At 36.5% G+C, this 16643-nt stretch overlaps 1 protein-coding gene across 1 annotated transcript in view; it reads left to right on the forward strand.

Annotated features, from left to right (window-relative positions):
• Positions 1-861: 861 nt before the first annotated feature.
• The window catches only part of ARMC2 (armadillo repeat containing 2), a 169756-nt gene continuing 153974 nt past the window's right edge, over positions 862-16643 (forward strand). Inside the window, exons 1-3 of the mRNA XM_044676675.1 lie at positions 862-962; positions 7412-7674; positions 8500-8572. Coding sequence (XP_044532610.1) covers positions 7457-7674; positions 8500-8572 — 291 coding nt within the window. The 5' untranslated portion in view covers positions 862-962; positions 7412-7456. The remainder of the gene's footprint in view (positions 963-7411; positions 7675-8499; positions 8573-16643) is intronic.

Raw genomic sequence — 16643 nt, forward strand, 5'->3', positions numbered from 1 at the left:
ATTTTGGTTTGTCTTTTAGTGAGCTAGTAGCATTCCATTTATTTGCTAATTAACCATGTATTGCCTTTTGAGCTAAACTTTTACAGAAATTTTGTCAACTTTTCCCTTGTTAATGCCTTGCCTCTCCAATTATTTAAATTATTGGTGTAATGACTTAAGAGTTTTTCTAGCCTCTTCTCCCCCCCACTTCCAGGGTGTCTAATACTCACTTAAGTGGTGATATTTATCATCTCAGTTATGTTTAACACTAAAAAATAAATCTAAGTGGTCTAAGTGTGATGAGAAGAATGTTCTTTTATTTTCTTTGGCCAGAAGAATATAACTAGCTTTAACTGAGTTAGCTTTCACTACCCTTTAACTGAGTCACTGCGATCTCACAGTGGGCACCTCAGTAAGTGATAATAATGAAGAAATTATAAATTGAGCACAGTATTCTGTTCAGTTCAATTTAATAAATATTTATTAAATGCTTGTTATATGCTAAGCGATTTAGTGATACAAAGACAGGAAAACAAAAACAAAGACAAGTCCCTGCCCTCAAGGGGTTTGCATTCTAAAGAGGAAGAACGACATATATGAATATCATCTATGACTGTAGATACCTAAAACAAAAAGTATATCAAATACAAACTTATCTTCCATCCAGCCCATCCCTGCTGCTTACCTTCCTTCTACGTGTCTGATTGCATCTTATCTAGAGTTCCCCGACTACCCTCTCCCCAAAAATGACTCGCCCGCCTCCCCCGCTGAGCCTACGTATGCGCATGCGTCAGGGCCGTCCACGCATGCCCAGTCACCCTTCAGCGCTCTAGAGGTCTCTCCAGTTCTTCTCTCTCCAGGCTGCCCTCGCTCTGCCTGTGTTGAGGCTTCAGCTGCTGCCTCCGCCTCCACCGTCGTCGCCTCCCGGAGGCTGGAATAATGAGCTGAGCCGCAGTCACCGACGTTTCCAGCTCTGACTACAGGTGCTTCTGGTCAGATTGGAACCCCCTCCCTGGCGTCCTTTCCCATCACTCGGGCAGTCGCTGCCTTGTCCCTGGGGGCCACGGGCTCCGGAGATGGGGAAACTGGGCCTGGCGCTGCGGGAGGGAGGAGGCAGTTTGTGTACGGTTACTATGGAGACGGAGGGCTGGTCTCGCTGTACTTGTATGCTGGAGGGCTGCGTTGCTTGCACTGCCTGGGTGCCCCTGGACAGCGGAGCGCGACTCCGGGTGTGGGGAGTGGGTATGGGGGCGAGTCCTGGTCGACTTTTGGGGTTGGGGATATCTATCCCTCCCCTAGGTTGTGGTTGATGTAAAGCGCGAAGCAACTTTAAGGAGACCTGTTGTCCTTATGTGCTGGGGACAACCCTACGGGCTTTATTTAGATCGCATCATTCTCTTTCTCTACCTTGAGCATCTCTGAGGTTGAGAGAATTGGGTGTGAGTCTCGGAGGGTCTTCCTGTCCCAACTCCCTTTCTCCTCCCTCCTTTCCCCTCCTGGAGAATACTGAGCCAAACCACCTGGGGAGACTGAGGTGGGAGGGACTTGGGCCAGAAGTGATACGGGGAGGGACTCACCTCTAGGCTCTGGAGGAGGAAGAGGGGGGGAGACGGTGTCAGAAGCAAGGAAAGACCGTACCTAGGTTTTCCAGCTGGATCATGTTCTCCGCCTCCTTTTATGAGGATCTTTACCTAATAGATGAAGAAATCAGGATGTTAGCCTGTGGTACTGTAATTCACCAAGAGGTAATATTACTATTACTAATTCCCACTAGCTCACATTTATGTAGTACAATTAAGATTTTTGTAAATTCCCCCCCCCTTCCCCCACTGCAACACAACAGGTCTCTTATCCTTATTGACAAAGTTTTGTTTTGTTTTTGGCGGGGGTGGGGGGACAGGCAGAGGGGTATAAAAATCTGTGTAAAATCCAACTAGACTAAGTTGAACAAAGTTTGTTTTGCAAATCTCCCCTCCCTTCTTTCCTTCCCCATATCTTATGAAGACTTAAAAAAACCCAAAATTACACCTACATAAGAATCAGACTTCTTTCTTAATTTTTTTAACCCTTATTTTTTTTTGACAACTCTTAGACAGAAGGACAAGGACTAGGCAAACAGGGTTAAGTGACCTGCACAGGATCACACAACTAGGAAGTGTCTGAAGCAGATTTGGTTCTCCCTGCTTCAGGCCTGACTCTATTCCCTGTGCCACCTAACTGTCCTTTAGGTTCAGTTTCTAATAGAGCATTACTGATGATACCCATAATACTTGATAAAAATTCTCTTGCTGCAAGAATGTTGACACAAAGCTAAAAACAGATCAAACAGCAGATACATTAAAAAACATTCTGAACAAAATAGCAATATCTTCCCTACCTTTCCTATTTCTTTAAGGTGGTGTTTTTTTCATATTCATTACCAATTTTTAGTGACTGATGCTTTTTTCATTTTATGAATAATCGATTTGCACAGTTTAAAATGCGAAGTTGCTTACTGTAATTGTGGCATTTCGGTATTTATTTCAAATAAAATTAAAGAAGATGAGACTTTATTAGCCCATAAATTAAAAGATAATATAACTTCATTATATAAGAGGGAATTTCATTGTTTCAGGCCATCTGTGGAACTATTAAGCTTTTTATTATAAGAGTATGAAGTTGTAGAACTAACTGCATTAGCAAAAGTGCTTTGCTGTAAGCATCTCTGTGTAGAATTAGGAGGAACCATTTTTTAAGTAGTTGGAACTTAGGTTGTAGAAGATTATAAATTAATACTTTGAACTTCTTCCAATTACCAATACGAAATATTTTGCTGTTCTGATTGTTATCCATCATAAGCATTTGATGCATTTGGCAAGAGAGTTTTTGGGAAGTTTAAGATTTTAGTCATTGTCATTTTATATTGGAGATATACTTTCCAGGAATTGTGCAAAGCTTTAGAGAAAAATTTTGATGTTTTTTAAAGAAAATAATAAAAGTTGAATATAAGGTCCAAAAAGCAGTGCACTATGAGCAAAAACAATTCTATCATGAACTTCAGCTTATATCCCAAAGGTTCACTGTACTTTGGGTTACTCTTCTATTTTAAGTGAGTGTCATTATTAATATACATATCCCACCTGACCTTTGTATAATCTGTGCAAACTCTTATTCTAAAGCAGTTTCTAGTGTATAGTGCATGACATATAGTAGGTGTTTAATTAGTGTTTGTTTAATTGAATTTGGCATTATAGGAATTTTGAGATTGTAGTTCAAATCCTATCCCTGATGCTGACTACTCATGAGTCCTTGGGCAAGTTCCTTTATTTTTGAGCCTTAATTTCCTCATCTGTAAAATGAAGGCATCTCCAAAGGTTCTTTACAGCTCTTTCACTCTCTGCTTAACAACCGGACTACTTGAGGAGCTATAATGGATCCTTTTGGCTATATGAGTACTATTCCAGTAGTAATGGACTTTCTAGTTCAACTGGTAGACCAAGTAGATGAAAGTAGTTAGATTTCAGCAGGGCATTTAACAAAGCCTCAGATGCTGTTCTTCTGTAAAGAAAAATTTGGTCATAAAGTACAATTAGATATCTAAACTGACTGGATCCAGAAATTTATTAATGGGTTAATGTTAACTTGGAGCCATCTCTAGTTGAATATCTCAGGAAAAGGGCATCTTCTTGGGCCCAAGGTAGTCAAACAATTTTTATCAACGACTTAGAAGAATGAATAAATGGCATGCTTTTCAGATCTGCAAATGACACTTAATAGTTGGATGACAGAGTGTGTGTCCAGAAAGAACCAGGCATGCTAGAACAGTGGACCAAATTTCATACAGTGATACTTAATAGAGATAAATGCTGCAACTGGCAAAAAAGAAGAAAAAAAGATCTAACTTGGTCTTTACTAGTACAATCTATCAACAAGCATTTCTGACTCTTTAATACTCCTTAAAGATTAAGAATCCTTTCAAATCCAAGTGCTTCCTTCTTCCAAAGCTGCTAATGTATTCCCCTCAAAAAATTTTCTTTGTATCTTTTTATTATATTTTTTCAACATGATACATTGTATATAGCCCCAGAGCCAAGAAAACCTGGATTTAAGATCTGCCTCTGACACATACTGGCTGTGTGACCCAGTGCCCTAAATAACTTTCTTTCTCTTTTTAAAAATACATTTTTTTTACTTAAAAATTTTTTTGCATTCCAAATTATCTCCCTGTCTGTTGCCCCTCCCCCACCCATTGAGATGGCAAGCAATGTCATCATATCAATTATGTATGTGAATAACGCAAAGGATGTTTCTATATTGCAAAAAACAAAAGCAAGAAAAAAAAGTGAAAAAATTGTGCTTCTCTCTGCAATCAGACTTCATCAATCCTTTCTTAGAAAGTGCATAGGATTTTTCAATATGAGTCCTTTGAAATTGTCTTGGATCACTGTAGTGGTCAGAGTAGCTAAGTCTTTTACAGCTGATCATTATTATGATATTGCTATTAATCTGTACACTATTCTTCTGGTTCTGCTAACTTTCCTTGGCATCAGTTCACATAATTCTTTCCAGGTTTTTCTGAAACCATCCCACTCATCAATTATTATAGAATAGTAGATAATGCTCTTAAGACTATAAAGTTGTAGAGAAGTTGCTGATCATCATTGACAGAAGCAATTACATATTTTATATATACTTAATTATTGTACATGCTCTGTCCTGATAGAATGAATGCTCTTTGAAGGCATGGACTGTTGTCATTTTTATTTTTGTATTCCTATCATGTAGCACAATACTTGGCACATAGTAAGTACTCAATGAATGCTTTTTATTTGAAAGATTAATGTGAGTATATAGAAATACATACAAAATAAGTTGGTTATTTGATAAGGCAAGGAGGAGGTACAAACAGCTGGTGGAGGGGAATCAGCAAATGATACATATGGAAAGTGATCTTTGAGCTCAATTTTGAGGGATTCTGATTCCAAAGATTAGGCAAAAGGGCATTATAAGCACAAGGAACAGCCAATGGAAAGGCAGTGAGATTGGAAATGTGAAGACATATGTGAGGAAGAGCCAAAAGTCTAGTTTGGCTGGATACTAGAGTGTGTGAAATGGAGTAATATCTAAGACTGGGAAGATAATTTAAAGTCAAGTTGTAAAGGATTTTATATGCTAAACAGAAGAGGTTATAGATGAGGGAAGCAGGGCTAATTAATTTCATGAGAAAATAATCTGAGTCTTTTGGTGAATTACAAACTCACTGAGTCATTGTGAAGGTTAAAAAAAAAATTAAGATCCTTGCCTTTAAGAGAGATTCCAGAGCATGGGAGATGATAATCTCGCTGTATGTTGCCTAATCATATCACTTCTAGATATTTACCATTTGTTTTTGGGAGTCACATTTTGAGGACATGGATAATCTGGAGAACATTTAGAAAAAGGCAACCAAAGTATTGAATCAGTATCTTGAGACCAGGCCACAAGAAGGTTGGTTTGAGCAATCTGAAACATTTAACTTAGAAAAAAAGGTCCAAGAGTGGATATAATAGCTATCTTCAAATATATAAAGGGCTGTTGAATGGAAATTTATATTTGTTCTACTTGGTTCTGGAGAGCCGAGCTAGATTGGTAAAAGTTTCAGAGAAGTAGATTTGGATTTGACATAAAGAAAAGCTTCCTAACAACTGGAGTGGTTTAAAAGTGAAATGGGATATTTTAGAAGGCTGTATTTTTCTCTTTCCTGGAGGTATATATTGAATGACCATTTGGTGAGAGTGTTATAATGGTTATTCCAGTTTACTGTTAAACCTTATGGTGGTTGTCCTGTCTGTATCTAAGATACCCATCTTTTCCATATGAAAAGAACAACATTTGGTTTTATTTTTCATATAGTTCTTTCTCCACCTGACAGCTAGAAAGTGCAACTTGATTTGATTTGAACGTCATGTTAGCAGCTTCTGTGTTTAGTGTCATATTGTGGCAAGTTCTGATTTGCTGTCATAGAGAATCATCTGTTGATATCTGGCTCCCTAAGGGAATATAGTAATGTGCAAATGAATCATAAAATATTCTTTTTTTTGTCTTATTTTTACTTGAGTTTTTACAAAAACACTGATTAGCTGATAAGGTTCCAGTAACTTTTCTAGCTCTATGTATATATTTTATTTTGGAGTAACTTTTTTTTTTAACTGAGCAAACAATTTAGAAATTAATGGTTAATTTGAAAGCTTAGAAATTTGATTTTTTAAAATATATAACTAACTAGCTGGTGGTACCTTGCCTATACAAAGATTTAAAAAAGTAGAAGTATGTTACGAATTTGCATGGTCATGACCTGATAGCTTAAGCATTATTCTTTAGGAACTTTTGCCAAGGGTGGTCTAATAAATATCATGTCTGATTAGAGCTGGAAGGGACCATAGAGATTGTCTAGTATAACCCCTTTATTTTATAGATAAGTTATCAGTCTTCTAACAGTATTCATAATTGCCTATTGAAATCTGATACACATTTTCTGGAATATACTTCTAGAACTAAATATGATTTATGACATTTGAATTTAATCATACTATATGAAATTATGCAGATGGACTTTGCTCTGAAGTTTGTTGAAAAAAATCCATACTTTGGGAAAAGTTTCCCTCCTTTTATTAGCCATTTGTCTTACGATTTGCAGACAAGAAGGACAAAAAAATCAGGTAACAGAATGGAAAGGAATTGTTAGTTAAGAATCCTTCGTAGCAGGATCCAGATCACCTTTAAGGTTGGAAGAGCAAAAGACTTAAAGTATTTGGAAAACAGTTATTTGTTAAAGTAAATGAATGAACAAAAAGTAGATAAAATGAATACTTGATAAAAATAAGAGAGAAGAAAATGTATCTGAAAAAACTTTTTCATGCAGCTTAGTATGCTGTAATTTCTACTTTATTTTCTTTAAGTCAATGTCATTTCTTAATTTTCTATATCTAATGGAAAAAAAGAGGTTTGTGGAAGGGTAGGAAAAGATAGTTGGTATAAAATAATGAATTATCTATACATTAAGCTAAGTGTTCATTCATCCATCTGATCCTATTATAAATTATACTACTTCAAATCCTGATATATCTTGTCCTATAGAAAGGGGGCCATACTTTTTGCTCTGTTTGCTATGCTATGCTAGCTATCCATAGCTATGCTATGCTATGGAGTTGTGGTACAGTCTGTGCTCTTTTCTGCTTTTGTGATGGTAATGTTCCAGAATGTAGGATAGTTATAGTTTTAGCTTTTAAAATAATAAATGTTCATTTGAAATAATGTCTGACTTGAAAGTTTCTTGTGATTTTAACTATTTATAAACATTTAGTATTTGAAAGCATAGTATAGCAAAATGTATAACATAGATTATTTAAGCATTCACTAATCCTTTAATTGTATGTTACTAACAAATAGTTGATATGCTACCATCTATCTGCAGTGTGTGGTGTGCTTCCCGAAGGGTACTTTGCCTTAAAAAAGAAAGATGCAGTCTTCACATGATAAAAAATTAGAAAAATTGGACCCATTTTATAGACGTTCAGTAACCAAACAGAAGACCAGTGCAGAAATCATCAGTGAAGCACGAAATGCACTAAGAACTGTTAGAACTCAAAGACCATTTACACCACGTGAAGATCAAAGAAAACTATTTGGACCAGCATCTTCAAGAACAGCAGATAATAGACCTCCTTCGTCTTTTAGGTATCTGATGTTTTTGTTTTGTGTAGTTTTAAAAATTCATAAAACCAATTGACCTTTTCCTTTTCTTCTATTTGGGGATAGTTTATGAGTTTGATTACTGCTGATGAATTCTTTACAATCTCCTTTGGTGATCCTTGTCAATAATGCTAAACTTTTTGATTAGGGAAAGTCCTGTGCCTTCAAGCTGATAGTAGTGATTTTTAAGTCATATTTAAAGAGAATGGCACAAAATAATCTTTATATTTTGGATATATTATTTCATCAAGCAATCAATGCACTTTATCTCATCTGAAAATTAGGAAAAGGAGTTCATCATATGTTCTTAATTGTTTACAAATTTTAATTTCCTAGCTACAGATGTATCATTTCATTAGTCAGTACTCTTTACCTCACCTGAAAATTAATGAAAAAGAATTTATAAGGGCAGTGAGGTGGCTCAGTGAATAGAAACCTAGGCCTAGGTTCAAATCTGCCTTCAGGTACTTTTTAGCTGTGTGACAGTGGGCAAGTCACTTAATCCTAATTACCTAACCCTTACCACTCTTCTGACTTGGAACTGATACATAGGATCTATTTTAAGACAGAAGGTAAGGATATTTTTTTTTACTGTTGTTTAAAAGAGGAGTTTTTCATTAAATGTTTAAAAAAATGTTTTAAAAAATTTCCAATTTGCAATTTCTCTTATCCCCAAAATTTAAAATCCTAAATATTTACACATTTTTATGTTTACAACACATTAACTTTTATTTGCTGAAAGAAAATATTTCCTAGAAATGGAATAGTTAAATATAGAAGCTAATGTGTCTTCAATGTTTCTTATGCTAGCCTTCATGCTTCCAGCTTTGAATCATCTGATTCAAGACCAATTTCTGGTACGCGGCTCAGTCCACTAGAGCTTGTGAGTATCTTTTATTAACAATGTTGAATAATAATAATAGCTTTGACAACAAATACTCAGAATTAGCTTTTTCTCCGTATTTTAGGAGAACTCGAAAAGAAGTAGATATAACATAATTATGTCTATGTGTATAGGTTACATTATAGTAACTCAAATAGGATATTCAGTCTATGACAAGACATTTCCATGTTAATGTTTCTTATAATATGATATGTAGTAAAGAAAAGCTCTTGGCAAAAAAAAAAATCTCTTTATAAAAAGCCAGCAAGAAAGATAAGAATTTTTAAAAATCAACTTATGAGAAAAGTAAGATGCTAAGAGATCAAACATGAGCAAACATGTAACAAATATACTTAGTTCTTGGTAATATATCACATAATAGTTTCCCAAAACTAGGGATCACATTGACTTTGTACCAGCTACAACATAAGTCTCAACTAAGGTGAACTTAATGGATCTGCTTTGCCTTTAGACTGAGTAGCCTTGGGGAGTTTGATTCTGGTAATCACACATTAATTGTTTAAGCATCTAGTAAGTACCAACAATTTACAAAAATGGAACAATTCTGTACTCTCTAGGATCTTATTTTTCCAGCTGAAGATCTAAGAGTCTGTGATTGGTTATGTTGGTCTGTGAGTCATCTTCAGAGAGATAATAATAAAACCTCTGGGAATGTACAAGGTCACTGAGTGATAAAGTGTAAAGAGAGAACACTGTGGGCTCAGGACAGAGCCTTAGGGAATGCTCTCAGGGTGAGTGACAGGGATAGATAACTATCAAAGTAAATTAACAAGGTGTAGTTTTAGAGGTAGGAGGAGAGACAGTAGTATCATGAATCCCAGAGAGGATATAATATTTTGGAGGAAATGACAGTCAGCAGAGAGATCTTGGAGTGTGACTGCTGAGCAAAGAACATTGGTTTCGTCAATTGAGAAATCATTGGTAATGAGAGAAAGGGCATGGGGTGGGGTGGACATTTCAGTTGAATGATGAGACTAGACATCAAACTGCAAAGGCAGAGGAGTAAATGAGAGGATGCAGAAAAAATAAGGAAGGATAAGGCAACTTTTTAAAGGTAAATAAAGGCTAAACAAATAAAGGTAAAAGGCTGAAAAAAAAGAGGACAAATTATAGAATAGTATATGGTAGAACCAGAAGTGTATATGAGACTTGAGGAGATTGAGGAACTCTGGGAGATTAAAGTGTTGGGAGCAAGCATGATTCAAAAATGCTTGTGGAGGAGAGGAAGATGGTAAACCAGGGCTAAACTATTTGAGAAAGGAAAAAATGACCAAGGGACTTATAGCTAGCAAACAATAAGTTCTGGAAATATTTTTTCTTCTCAAAATAACAGATCTCATTTGTAATGAGGTTATATAGCATTTTGGTCTTCCAAGCAAAAATTTCCCATTATCTCCTTTTTCCCCTGACTTTCTTCTACCACCACATACTCCAAAAGACCCTTTACTTTAATATCTAAATTATTAAGATTAGATTTTTTAAAGTAGTAATGATAATAAAATGTGAAAAGTCACATGGATTAATGGATTGAGGATCAGCCTTGGAGTCAGAAAGCTCTGGATTCAAGTTCTGTTCCTTATACATACTAGTTTAGGAAAAATTGCTTAATCTCTCTGTTTCAGGTAACTCTTTACAATTGTAAATTAGACAAGTTTCAGATTTGCATATGTGTGTGTGTGTGTTGTTGGGTTACTTTAAAAACATATAGTCATGGGGGGCAGCTGGGTAGCTCAGTGGATTGAGAGCCAGGCCTAGAGACGGGGGGTCCTAGGCTCAAATCTGGCCTCAAATATTTCCCAGTTGTGTGACTCTGGGCAAATCACTTGACCCCCATTGCCTAGCCCTTACCACTCTTCTGCCTTAGAACCAATATACAGTATTGATTCCAAGACAGAAAGTAAGGGTTTAAAAAACAACAACATATAGTCATGGTTTGCATGTATGTTTGTTTCCCAAATTCTGACATACATACTTTATATAAATTGTTCCATATGCTTTGTATTCTTCTCATTTATCATTTTTGATAGAATGATAATATTATTTTACATTGATGTGCCACAATGTATTCAGCTATTTCCCAATTATTAGGCATTTAGACTTGTTTTCATTTCTTCCATTACAAATATTTTTGTACAGATAAGACCTTTTTATTTTTAAAACCATTTTTAGGTTATGGGTGTGTGTGATTGCTGGGTCCCAAGGTATAATAAAAATTAACACTTTATTATTGCCATTTGGTATTTCAAAAATTTAGGGCCCTCTAAAATCTAAAATCTCACTGAAAAATGTGACATAATGCTTGTGGCCCAGAGCTCTATAAATATCAGTATTTGATAGTTTTTAGCTATATTTAGCTATATTTGTAAACTTGATGGGTGGAACGTAGCATTTTATTTTATTTTATTTTATTTAGAACCCTTACCTTCCTTCTTGGAGTTCAAGGCAGAAGAGTGGTAAAGGCTAGGTAATGAGGGTCAAGTGACTTGCCCAGGGTCACACAGCTAAGAAGTGTCTGAGACCAGATATGAACCTAGGACCTCCCATCTCTAGGCCTGGCTCTCAATCCACTGAGCCACCCATCTGCCCCAGGAAGGTAGCATTTTAAAGTAGTTTTAATTCAAACTTCTGGTTATTAGAGAAGTGTTTTCTCTTTTGAAAAATGTGTCCTTGAGAAAGAAGGGGAAAATGGCTTAGGGATTAATAGATAAGAGATGCCAGACTCTAGATAGGGTGATATAACTATTTCCTCTCCTTTCCCAATGCATCATGGCTCTTATGAGGAGGTCACATCCAGCATTAGCCAGGGTGGCCAAGGATATAGTGTCTTCAGGGGAAAGCTAGATTTCTGTGATTGCATGGAGCTAAAGGAAATATGAGAGGAAAAGATGAAATAAGAAGTATAGTTTGTTCCCAACAAAACGAAGGCTCCACAGGGCATAATGGAAGGGAAAGGTTGAGTTGGATAGAAAATCAAGAAGGATATAACTGCCATTTATAGACATGAGGAAGTGGGGAAAAGTGGGCAGGGAAGCAAACTTTTGTCTAGGTGGCCTTTCTGAATGGAGCCATAGTCAGTCAAAAATGTTTGTTGAGCACCTACTCTGTGCTTGGCACTGTGCTAAACACTAGGGCCATGATGGCAAACCTATGACACACATGTCAGCACTGACACACGTAGCCATTTTCGATGACATGCAGCTGCATTCGGCCATATACGGAGAAGTATGGGGCCGCATGCTGAGGATGAAACATTTGCTGTAGTGTAGTGTAGACACTCTGTGCACTATAGATGACAATTCTACCTATATCGATTTGCCTATTTTGGTATTTAATAAAATACAGTTATATATTTTTTGTTATTTAAACTATAAATATTTCAAAATAATGTTTTTTTTCTCAAAGTGACATACCACCTGAGTTATGCTCGTTTTTTTGACAAATTTTGACACACCAAGCTCAAAAGGTTGCCTATCATTGCACTAAGGATTTAAAAAAACAAGAAAAAGATAGTCCCCCTTTTGAGGAGCTCATAAATGACTGTGTACAAATGAGCTATATATATATAGGATAAATTGGAAATAATCAACAGAGGGAAGACTTTAGAATTAAGGAGAATCAGAAGAAACTTCTGATAGAAGGTGAGGTTTTAGTTGAGACTTGAAGGAAGCCAAAGAAACCTTGAAGTAGAGATGAGAAGGGAGAGCTTTCTAGTCATGGAGGGATAGCCAGTGAAAATTCTTGGAGTTGGGAGATTTATCTGAGAAAGATCAAGGAGGCCAGTAGCTTTGGAATGAATACTATGTTGGGGACTGGGGAAGATGTATAAGGTGTCAGACTACTGTAAGGGTAAGGTTCTATTTCACTCTGGAGATGATAGGGAGCCTGTAGAGCTTATTGAGTAGAGGAAAAGGGGCAGTGACATGGACAAACCTTTATGCTAGAAAGATCCCTTCAATGACTGAACAGAGGGTGGACTAGAATTGAGGAAACTTATAGCCTGGAAACCTACCAGCATACTTAGTCCAAATGTGAAATGATGAGGGCTTGAACCAGGATGATGAAAGTGTCAGGGGAGAAAAGAGAATATATGTGAAGGATATTTAAATGGTAAAATTGACAAGCCTTGGCAACAGATTGGCTCTAACTGGAGAGAGTGAGGAATTGAAGCTGACATTTAAGTTGTGGTCCTGGGTGACTGGTAAGACTGAGAGTCCCTCAACAGTAATAGAGAAGTTTGGAGGAAAGGGAGTTTTTTTGAGAAAGATCAAGAGCTCAATTTTAGACATGTTTTATTTTTTAAATCTTACCTTCTATCTTAGAATTGTTACTAAGTATCAGTTCTAAGTCAGAAGAGTGGTACGGGTGAGGCAATTGGAATTAAATGACTTGTCCAAGTCACACAGCTAGGAAATGTCTAAGACTAGATTTGAACTAGCGCCCCATCCCCCCTCCACCCTGAGTCTCAACATGTTGAATTTTAAGGTGTTTATAAGACATCTAGTTGTTGGAAATGTCTAGTAGACAGTTGGAAATGTGAGACTGGAGGTCAGCAGACTAATAAATAGATCTGAAATCATCAGCATAGTTTTATGATCATTGAATTCCTGGGAGCTGATGGGATCAATACCAAAAATATTGTGGGAGGAATAGAGAAGAGGGCCAGGAACAGAGCTCTGAGGGACACCCATGGTTAGGAGTGACCACCTAAATAAAGATTCAGCAAAGGAGACTGAGAATGAGTGGTTGGATAGATAAAAGGGGAGCCAGGAGAGGATAATGTCATGAAAACCTAAGAGGAGAATATCAAGGAAAAGAAGATGATCAGAATATTTCCATAAAGATTTAATAGTGATGAAAAAGTAGACTTCGGAGATTATATTTGGTGATGCTTTTTGTGGGCCAAAACTATAGTTTATGATCTTTTTCAGTCTCTTAAAATCTTCTATTTGTAAACATAACTTGAAAATACATCCATGAGTTACTTTAAATTGTGTCATCTCTATTATAGGTTGTCTTTTTTATATATTTGATCAGGTTCAAATACTTTTCTTCACTCCTTGGGTGCTATATCCATTTATTGGCAAAGACACATTGAAAATTGAGATGGTAAAGCCCAAATGTATTGATTCCTCTGTCACTGTTAGTGAGAGGAGTGTGCTGGCAGAAATGACTGATCATGGTTTGATGGAGACTGATGATGAAGCACTTTTCCTTCCTCTTAGTGAAAGATACATAGAAAGCATGGCTGTGGAATGTGTATAGTTAAAACGTGCCTTTGTATCCCCAGTGCTTAGCACAATTCTGGCATTTAGTAGGTACTTAATAAATGCTTATTGACTGACTGATTTCTCTTTCAAGGAGAAAGGCAGGTGGGGACTATCACTGCTGAGCCCTTAATTCCATTTCCCCCTCATTGAGTTTCTAAAAAACCTTTCATTTCTGTCTTAGTAGCAATTCTAAGACAAAAGAGCAACAAGGGCTAGGCAGTTGAGGCTAAATAACTTGTCCAGGGTCAAGGAAATGTCTGAGGCCAGATTTGAACTCAGGTCCTTCTGACTTTGGCCTGGTGTTCTATCCACTGTGTTACCCTGCCCTCTTGATCCCCTAGTTGATTTTAGATCCCCTTGCTCCCTTATCTGGATTCTCTTCCTACCCATTAGTTTTTTACTTTGCTGCCTATAAATAGCCTTATATCTCTCTTCTGTCAAAAAAACCCTTTACTTGACCCTAATTTCAATTAAAGCTATATTCTTATATTTCAATCTTTTCACTAGCAAAAGCCTAGAAATATTTTTTTTACATTTGACTCTACTTCCTCACCTCCCTCTCACTTCCTAAAACTCATTTCTTAAAGGTCACCAATGATTTCTAATTGTTAAATGGCTTATTCTAAGTTTTCCTCCTCTCTGACCTTTCTGTAGCTTTTTACAATGTCTCCTATGGTTTTTTCCTGTATACTTTCTTCTTTTGTCTTCTGTCACACAGCCTTTTTCTTATTCTCTTTCTACCATTCTGCTTTCTCATTTACCTTTGCTAAATTATCATCCATTTAATGCCCCCTTAATACAGGAATCCTCTAAAACTCTGCTCAAAATAACAACAGCAGCAATAACAATATCATATGTATGGCATGTTACAGTTTGCAAAGAGTTTTATATATGTAATCTTATTTGATCCTCAATAATCCTGGGAGGTAGGGGCTGTTACCCTTTTTTACATATAAGGAAACTGAGGCTGAAGGAGGTTAAATGACCTGTGTAGGATCACACAGCTTGTAAATGTTTGGAACAGAATTTGTTCTCCACCTTATCTTGTCACGATCTCAAATTCAACAGGTCCAAAATAGAACTGATTCCTCCCCTAAACCAACCTTCCTGAAAACTAGCCTGCTTCTTGCCTGTGCATCTTTCCTCTCTCTCTCCCAAATTTAGAACCTCAGAGTAATATATGACTTTTCTCTTTCCCCCAATTCCCAGCCAATTAGCGTCCAAGTCTTAATGATTTAGTCTCCAACACCACACAGCATAGGCTTTCATCACCTCTGACATGGACCATTGTAAAAGCCTTCTAATTTGCTTTCTCTCATTAATTTGCTTCTTCTCTCTGATCCATCCTTAACAATACTGCTGAAGTAATCATACTAAGGCATAGGCCTGGTCATGATATAACCATGCTAAAAAACCCTTAATTCTCCCTCTTACCATCCCACCCCATCTCTCATTCATTTATTGTTCATAAGATAAATTATATACTCTTTAGTTTGACTTTTAAGGACAGCTGTGATAACAATAGCAATAATAATATTACCTACCATGTAGCATTTACTATGTAAAGTAAATCATGTATAAATATTATCTTTTTTTGACTCTTACCCCAGGAGATAGGTGCTGCTATTATTCTCATTTTGCAGTTGACAAAACTGTAGCAGTCAGAGGTTAAATAACTTTCCCCAGGGCACTCAGTTAGGAAGTGCTTAAGGCCAAATTCTCTGTACTCTATCTGGTTGTTCCTATAATGTGACTCCAATTTACCTTATTTCCTTTCCTGCACTAAAAACTACAGCCAAATTGGACTACTGACTGTTCCCTTTGGGGCAGCTAGGTGGTACAGTAAGTGAATAGAGTACTGAGGTTGGAGTTAGGAAGACTGATCTTCCGGAGTTCAGCTGGGTAAGTCACTTTACCCTCTTTGTCTCAGTTTATTCATCTGTAAAAAAAAAGCTGCAAAAGGAAATGGCAAACCACTTTCTTTGCCAAGAAAACCCCAGCAGCGTCATTAAGTGTCAGACACAACTGAACAAAAAAAGTTGTTCTACATAGTCAAAATTGTCCATCATCCCTTTCCAAATGGTTAATGTTTGTATAAGTGGGGGCCCCCGAAAAGTACTTTGTTTATCTCTTTCTCCCTCTTGGAATTCTGTCTTTATTACTTATCTATGTATATGTGGTATCTTTTGATAAGATACAAATTTCCTGATGGCAGGGAACATTTAATTTTTTGTCCTTGTGTCTCAAGTGCCTACCAGGATGCCATGCATATAATAGGAAGCTGATAAATCATTATTGAATTCTTGAAGAAAGTATTCCCACTCCTTGGGTGTGAGTCTTCTAACCTTTGACTTCTTTGCTTTCTTCATTTTGGACTATATTTTCCAACCTAGTTGTTATCATCCTCTCTGCTCTCCATTTTCATATTGGAGTCACTAAAGAGCAAGATATATGTGGACTTTGTTTGGAAAATCTTTTTTAAGTTCTTCACTGAATTTTCTCTGCTGCTTCTTTCTTTGAAATAGATTTTGATACATAATTGTAACCATGGACATGGTTTCTTTGGCTCATTGTAGCACTGAAAATCAGTGTGAAGTATACATACATATGTGTGTACGTACATACATAAATACATTATATATGTGTGTATCTATCTCTAACCCTTTGTCTATGTTATATCTATCCTCAATAGGATGTAACTTCCTCAAGGCTTATTCACTTCATATAGCTTTACATAGTAAACACTTAGTAAATATTTGAATTATTTTAGGTCATAATGAAAC

Source organism: Gracilinanus agilis, chromosome 4 (assembly GCF_016433145.1).
Source record: "Gracilinanus agilis isolate LMUSP501 chromosome 4, AgileGrace, whole genome shotgun sequence".
NCBI classification, from domain to species: Eukaryota; Metazoa; Chordata; class Mammalia; order Didelphimorphia; family Didelphidae; genus Gracilinanus; species Gracilinanus agilis.